This window comes from Nansenia antarctica, assembly GCF_963989245.1.
Source record: "Nansenia antarctica genome assembly, chromosome: 14".
NCBI classification, from domain to species: domain Eukaryota; kingdom Metazoa; phylum Chordata; class Actinopteri; order Argentiniformes; family Microstomatidae; genus Nansenia; species Nansenia antarctica.
Window position 1 is genome coordinate 22687506 of NC_137684.1, and position 7500 is coordinate 22695005.

General features: G+C 49.0%; 1 protein-coding gene across 4 annotated transcripts in view; it reads left to right on the top strand.

The window, feature by feature from the left end:
* Positions 1-7500, top strand: part of srgap1a (SLIT-ROBO Rho GTPase activating protein 1a) — a gene marked incomplete at its 5' end in the record, with an annotated part of 93777 nt that overhangs the window by 76299 nt on the left and 9978 nt on the right. For all 4 annotated transcript variants that reach the window (XM_080544830.1, XM_080544831.1, XM_080544832.1 and 1 more), the window contains one exon: positions 6036-6216. In XM_080544830.1, the coding sequence (XP_080400956.1) occupies positions 6036-6216 (181 nt within the window). The remainder of the gene's footprint in view (positions 1-6035; positions 6217-7500) is intronic.

Below are 7500 nucleotides of genomic sequence, written 5' to 3' on the forward strand. Positions count from 1 at the left end.
GACTGCGTGGGTGGGTTGGCAGCCGTGGCTTGTCCCAAGCTGTGCTAGCTGCCCAACCCTCCCGGTCCTGACTTGGGTCTGCGACTGGGTTTCTCACAAATCCCTTTTACCCACACGGTCATAACATAACAACAGGCAAAAAAAATCCCATCTCGGTTTTGATGAAAATACTTATTTTGATAGAAACACTTTTTCCACAGTCCTCCTTCCTTCACCATCGTCTGTTCCGAAAAAAACTTTTTCAGAATCTTACAGAGACGGAAATGTAGGTCATCTATTCTCTCGACAACGTCCTTGGTGTGCGCCGTGGCTCACAATCAGACACCATACATTTTACATGTCTTTGGTAACCGACGGAGAGAGAGAGACACCTGATAGCGCAAGGAGAACCGGTCAGCCATCGAGGTTTCCATTCTCAAACCCAGATGGCAGCTATCCATCGTGGACCTGTTCATTAACGACAAACTCCAGCCCTATAAACCCCAACTCCTGCTACCATGGTTTTGGTTCCCTAACATTTTCTCCCTGGTGGTTCTAAATGGTAAATGGACTGCACTTATATAGCTATGCCTTTATCCAAAGCGCTTTACAACAGCCTCTCATTCACCCATTCACACACACATTCACACACCAATGGTGGCAAGCTACCATGCAAGGCGCCGGCCGGCTCATTGGGAGCAATTTGGAGTTCAGTGTCTTGCCCAAGGACACTTCAACATGTGGCTAGGGGTGGGACGATTAGAAAATGTCATGTCACGATTATCGTGGGCAAAATAATCGCGATCCACGATATTATCGCGAGAATTAAAAATAAAAATAAAAAAAAACTTTTTTTTGAATGCCAATAAAACACACTGTAATCACTTTAACTTAGATTTTGTTGTATTTTTATTGAATCATGTTAATAACATTAACATCATTTTAAAAACATCTTGACAAAAATAAAAATCTTTAATAAAATCTTAAATAAGGTAATGATAAATTATAAGGTATCACTGCATAAATAAAGGGAAAAAATACTGTCAAACAAAACTTGAACACTGACACTTTTCTGTCATCAAACTGAGTGCTAGCCTTGTGGCTTAGAGACTTGAAAGCTTCAAGATAGGTTAAAGTGCAAAAATGTCAACATGTTCACTTTTTCTGCCTTTAGCTGTGCTCGGAGAGGTGTGAGTATGTGCCCACTGGCACTAAACACTCTCTCTGAAGGAACACTAGTTGCAGGTATGCATAGAAGCCTGCATGCAACCCTGGAAAGGTGAGGCAATGGACACGGGGCCGATGCAGCCATGGTGAGAAGGCTAGCATACGTTAGTGACTGACTGACAAGGCTGACTTGACAGTCACGTTACCCATGCAGGCTGAACAATCGCGCGAGACAAATTTCTGTGAGGATATTCGCGCGCGGCTCATGTGAGAAATCTCAATTATATTACTATTTCTTTATAACATACGATTATGACATCCTCCCTCTCGCCAGTTTGGGGCAACATAGACTTCTCCCCTGGTGCCACGGATAGGGGTTTCAAGCGGTGGGACAGCAAAGGGATGGTTACTATCGGACATTTATATGATACGGAAATACTACTTTCATTTGACCAATTATGTAAGAAATATGACCTACCACGAAATGAGTTTTTCAGATACCTTCAGATACGAAGTTTTTTAAATAGCCAAAAAGACACTGGCCTCTGTCACCAACCCTCTCCGCTGGAGGAGATAGTCTCTGCTGGAAAGACGAGAGGCATTCTGGGGTTTGGGTATAGAGCACTTTCGAAATATGATAAAGGCAACCCTGCATTTACGCCCAAAGACTGGAATAATGACCTGAACATTAATACTGATGAAGCAACTTGGTCACTAATATGGCAATCTGTAATAGGATGAAGGAAACGCAATTTAGACTACTACAACGTTTGCAGATTACTCCCCAACTTAGACATAAAATGGATCATAACAAATCGGAAATGTGTACAAAGTGTATTACCGAGGTTGGGAGCTTTGTTCATTGTGTTTGGACTTGTAGATATATAGATGATTACTGGAAAGGTATAGTGGATAAAATTCATCTAATTCTAGATGTTACATTGGATAAGGACCCCATGTGTCTATTGTTTGGGTCATTTAAAAAAAAAAAAAAAACGATTATGACGATTATTCAACTAATTAAAATTCTCCGCGATAAAGTTATCGCGGGTGTTTTTATCGCGATTAACGATAAACACGATAATCGTCCCATCCCTACATGTGGCCAGCCGGGGCTCGAACCGCCGATCTGCCATCCTTGCGATCATTACACGGCGGCTCCTCTACCTCCTGAGCCACAGCCGCCCCTTGGTTCTGAGAGGAAGACCTCCCTGACCTGTGTGTTGTTGTGACTCCCCGCGGCCTCTTCAAGACCCATTCACACACTATTGTCCCCCAGTCTACATAATTTTTTGTCGTTGTTTGTTGAAGGGCCTGAGGATCGTAGGCAGATTTAAGAGCCTAGTTGTTAATGGTTTGTTTCTTTTTGGTGTGTTTGAAACTAAAAGGTCCGCATGACTCAGCGGTTAAATCATCGTTGTCTTCGGGGTTTGTTTGTCTGTGTCTATGTCCGCTCTCATAATGACTGAGTAATAGCCGCAGCAGTCCAGATGAGGCCGAGCGCTATTTGGAAGCGGACCAAACCACAGCTTCAGTTTTTTACCCCCCTCCCCCACCCCCCACCCCTCCCCCAGCTGCAGTTCTCTCCCCTACAGTTCAGATTTGCTCGCCCTCTTTTCCGAAGGATTCCACGTGTCGGCCTAAGTAGTTTGTCCGGAAATACCTTCCAGTGGAAGCTGCAGGCCCCCTGTGTGTGTGTGTGTGTGTGTGTGTGTGTGTGTGTGTGTGTGAGACCATTCTAAGAGACCATTAAATTACTCCAGACTGATGACCTAGAGTAGTGGCCACGTTGGAAGCAGGCCCCCCTGTGTGTGTGTGAGTGTGTGTGTGTGTGCATGTGAGCGTGCGTGCGCATTTGTGTGTGTGTGTGTGTGTGTGTGTGTGTGTGTGTGTGTCTGTGTGTGTGTGTGCGCATGTGAGCGTGCGTGTGAGCTTGTGTGTGTGCACGTGAGCGTGCGTGCGCGCTTGTGTGTGTGTGCGCGCTTGTGTGTGTGTGTGTGCACGCATGTGTGTGTGTGTGTGTGTGTGTAAGAGACCATTTTCCTCCAGACTGATGACCTAGAGTAGTGGCCAGGTTCAGAAGAAGACAAACGGTCTGGGCGGGGGAGCTCGTCAATGTCTCCACACGTCTAGGTTGCATCTCTGTGTCTCACCGTCTCGTTCACCTCCCGTTTAATTAGCCACATCTCCTCCGTTCCCTCAACATGTTTCCTAGTTCGTAACGACACGGCGTGTCAGCTTCGCGTCACATGACTGTCACGACGTAAGACGAAGTGTCGCTTTTTAGACACCCCGTCTTTCCCCCTCGCTGCCAATACATTGACATCCTGTCGGCCGGTAAAACTGCTTTTAAGGTCAGAGGTCAATTAACTCCCACATTGATTTTATTTCACGGTTGCGAGAGGCTGCTTCCGTGTAATAACCGTGCAGCTGTATGTTGGAATGGCCATGTCAGGATGCAGTGCCCCCCCCCTCCCCTCCGTCCCTCCCCTCCCCCCCTCATCCCTCCCTGCCCAGCCCCAGCATGGTGCGTCCTGTCCTGGAGCAGGTGCAGTCGACGTGGCTAAGCAGGACCGGAGATTTATCGGCGGCTGGAGAGCCGTAGAGAGAGAGAGAGAGAGAGAGAGAGAGAGAGAGAGAGACGGTAGAACATTTTGTCTGGAGAGGGAGAGGGAGAGGGAGAGAGAGAGAGGGAGTGGATTCATGGGGAGGGGGCGGGGGGGGCTCACCGCTTTTATTCCCTCTGCTCTCACGTTATCGATCTCCGCCGCCATCTCAAGGTCCCCATTGGCATGCAGGAGCGTGGGCACGGAGCAGCCAGCGCCCTGGTCTGCTGCTCCACTGGGCCGGAACACATCCAACACAGCGCTGCTGTGTCTAGCATACCCCTCTGACTGCTTCAGCTCTGCACCCCCCACCCCCCCCCCCCTCTCTCTCTCTCTCTCTCTCTCCGTTGATTTAGTGTGTGTGTGTGTGTGTGTGTGTGTGTCCGTCCGTCCGTCTGTCCGTCCGGTTCGGTGAGACCTGTGAAGAGGAGAGGGAGGAGGGAGGGAGGGAGGAAAGAGAGAGAGAGATGGCGTGAATCGATCTCAGCGCCGTCAGTTTCAGTAACAGACTGGTTGCCGTGGTGCTGCCTTATTAATTCAGACGGAGTAAATTCCTGCCTGTCACATCTCATTGGCTACAAATCCCACCTGTCATTCCTGAGTTAATAGAGAAAGAGGGAGATGGGGAGGATAGACGGAGGGAGAAAGAGAGAGAACTCGGGAGAGAGAGGGTGGGAGCAATAGAGCGTGAGAGCGATGTAGAGAGACGCATGCATGCTCTTTTTTTTTCTTTTCGGAATCACTCTCGTCTCTCTCCTTCTCCTTCTTCTTCTTCTTCTTCTCACCAGGCTGCTCATGTGGGAATTCACACGTCGTTCCTGTGAAAAGAATATCACGGTGTTTTTTTTTTTTTTTCTCCACCCATTATGTGCTCTATTATGGCTCCTGGCCTGTACGCTGCTCTGTGGAACACACCGGGCCCTGGTTCCTGTGCCTAAGCCCTCCCGAAGAGAAGCAGCGGGTGGAGGGAGGCGTCCAGGGACTCCTTGTCTCACTTAATAGGTTCTGAGGGGTGGGAAACCGAGTGAGGGGGTGCTGAGGGGGGGGGTAGCGGAGCGCAGCGGGGCGGAATATAAGAATAGGTTATTTTTAGCTGTGTGTGTTACTGTGTTTCATTGCATCCTCATTGGTTGCCGAGCTGCATCTGCCTGGCTGGCTGGCTGGCTGGCGCCTTGGAGGAGCGGGCTGCCCATGTGACACGAGAAACCCTTGATGATGTGTTTTCACTTCACCTGGCTGCAGAGAGGCAGAGAGGGGAAATCGGAGTCGTGCGGAGCGAACGAGAGACAGTTCTGATTCGTTTGGGGTAGAATTGCGTTTCGGTGACATGGGAGGGGGGTCCCTTTTGAGTATAAGATCCCTTCAGATATCTCTCCCAAACCCCCCCGTTCTCTTGGGAGGTTGGCTGAGCTGTACAGTATATTGCAGGTCCATCTAGTGGACCCACTCCCAGACTGTATAGTCTAACCCAGTCCCGATCTGGGGGGGAAGTGCCGTTTTTTTGGTCCCAGCCCCCCGGGCCTCATCACACTTGATTCACACTATCAACTGATCTTCCAAAACCTTGATTCTTGACGCTAAATCAGACGATGCGTCGCTGCTGGAGTCGGAGCAGAAAGCGTTAGCGTTCCTGTGTGCTCTCTCTCTCTCCACATTCCCAGGAGTGAGGATCACTCTAACCACCACCAGGGGTTAACACTGTGGGTGACCTACTGTAGTACGGAGCTGTATAGATCTACTTTCACTCACCTCTCTATAAATAGCCCTGGTCGGGACCCTGTGGGCGTGTTGTTGTTGTTGTTGTTGTGGTGGTGGATGTTGTTGTTGTTGTTGTTGTTCTGAGGCTCTGATGTGGAGCGGGGCCGTTATTGACCCACACTGAAATAACTGTCTGCTGCTGCTGCTGCTTTTAACCATCGTACTCCAGACCCGACACACCCACACCAGACCTTTTTGTTTGTTTGTTACATAATGTTCTTGTTTTTGTATTCTTTCACAGTCTCATATGTTTTTTCCACGCCGTTTGCGTTGGCGATATCAGGTGTGCAGATAAATATTGCCTTTATTCGGTTACACACCGGTTGTGACTTTTTATAACCCCGCGTTGAGAGAATAGAATAGAATTAGATAGACTAGAACGTTCCGTTAGGGAACATCAGGTAGTGTGTTTGATTGTGATTGTGCACCCTTTTCAATGCATCACCTTTTCATTTTCATAACCGTCTGTCTGTCTGTCTGTCTGACCCACTTGACTGAGTGTCATCCTGGTTTCCCCCTTTGCAGAGGGTGAGCCCATCGAAGCCATCGCCAAGTTTGACTACGTGGGGCGTTCGGCCCGCGAGTTATCCTTCAAGAAGGGAGCCTCCCTGCTGCTGTACCACCGGGCGTCAGACGACTGGTGGGAGGGGCGGCACAACGGCATCGACGGCCTGGTGCCTCACCAGTACATCGTGGTGCAGGACATGTGAGTACGCTGCCGTCCTCACCGGGGACCGGGTCTAAGACAGGAAGAGGAATGCTAACAGTGCTAACAGTGGCAAGTTTCCAGTTTATTGCTACATCCCATTAAACTAAGTATAGGAGAGAGTCAAATTGTTAGGCTTCAGTTCCTTCGACATTGCAGCGACAAATCAAGTGGCGATAGTTATAGAAAGACAAATAAGGAAAGAGACACATTGAGCAACACGATAGTAGTAATGGCAAAAATACTAGACATGGCATTGTATAGTATTGCACTCGGTGGCAGTGGTAGAGGTCGTATTTGAATAAAGTGATATTGCAAATATATGCAATGTTTAGTTTTTTTGGTGGGCAGGGCTCCCTCTCTCTCTCTCTCTCTCTCTAAAAAATAATAATATATATATTAAAAAATGTTTTACTTAGCTCGTCAACTAGTTCTGTCTCAAACTATGCCATGTTGGGTCCTTGAATTTGAGGGAATTGAGTCTTGAAAGTCCTTGAAAGGTGCTTGAAAGGTGCTTGAAAGGTGCTTGAAAGGTGCTTGAAAGGTGCTTGAAAGGTGCTTGAATTTGATGTTTCAGAAGGTGTGGGAACCCTGGGTCGGGGGGGGGGGGGGTAGGGACAATAGAAGTACAGTACTAGTAGTGGGTCAGGTTGTTGTACCGCAGCAGTGACCTGGATATGTCTCCCTCCTTGACGTCTACGTATGCCACAACTCACATCACAGCATCTGGCAAAGGCTGCCGTTGAGAGAGAGAGAGGACAGCCTATCGGTATGCTGCATTCACTTTCAATTCACTCAAGCCCCTCCCCCCCTCCATCCAAATAACCCATCAGTCAATGAGTTGTTATTTGTACACTTTCCCCCCTAAATTAAAAACAATCAAAGTCATTTAACCCAGAGCCCACCCCCCCCCCCCCCCCACCCATAATCCTGTCTTTCCGGTGTGAAAGTGGCATCATCCGCTCCTGTCCTGTCCATTGTCCTGTGGATTAATCACAGCGTTATCCCTGTTGGTGGTCCCCTTGGAGGGGCCTTGGTCTCCTTGCACCCCCCCACTCCCCCCCCCCCCCCCCTCGACCTCACGACTTTGAGTGAGGAAACGCCCTGGGCTGTGGACCGTGTCTGTCCTGCTCCAGCCCAGTTCCCCCTCTCTGTCATCGTCGTCTCCTGCTCTGGTGGGGGGGCTCCCTCCGCCCCGGCAACCGTCCCTGCCTAATGGAGTGGATCTGCTCAGGGTAGAAACGGTAGCTGGCCAAAAGTAACGGCCATTTAGAATCATCTCCT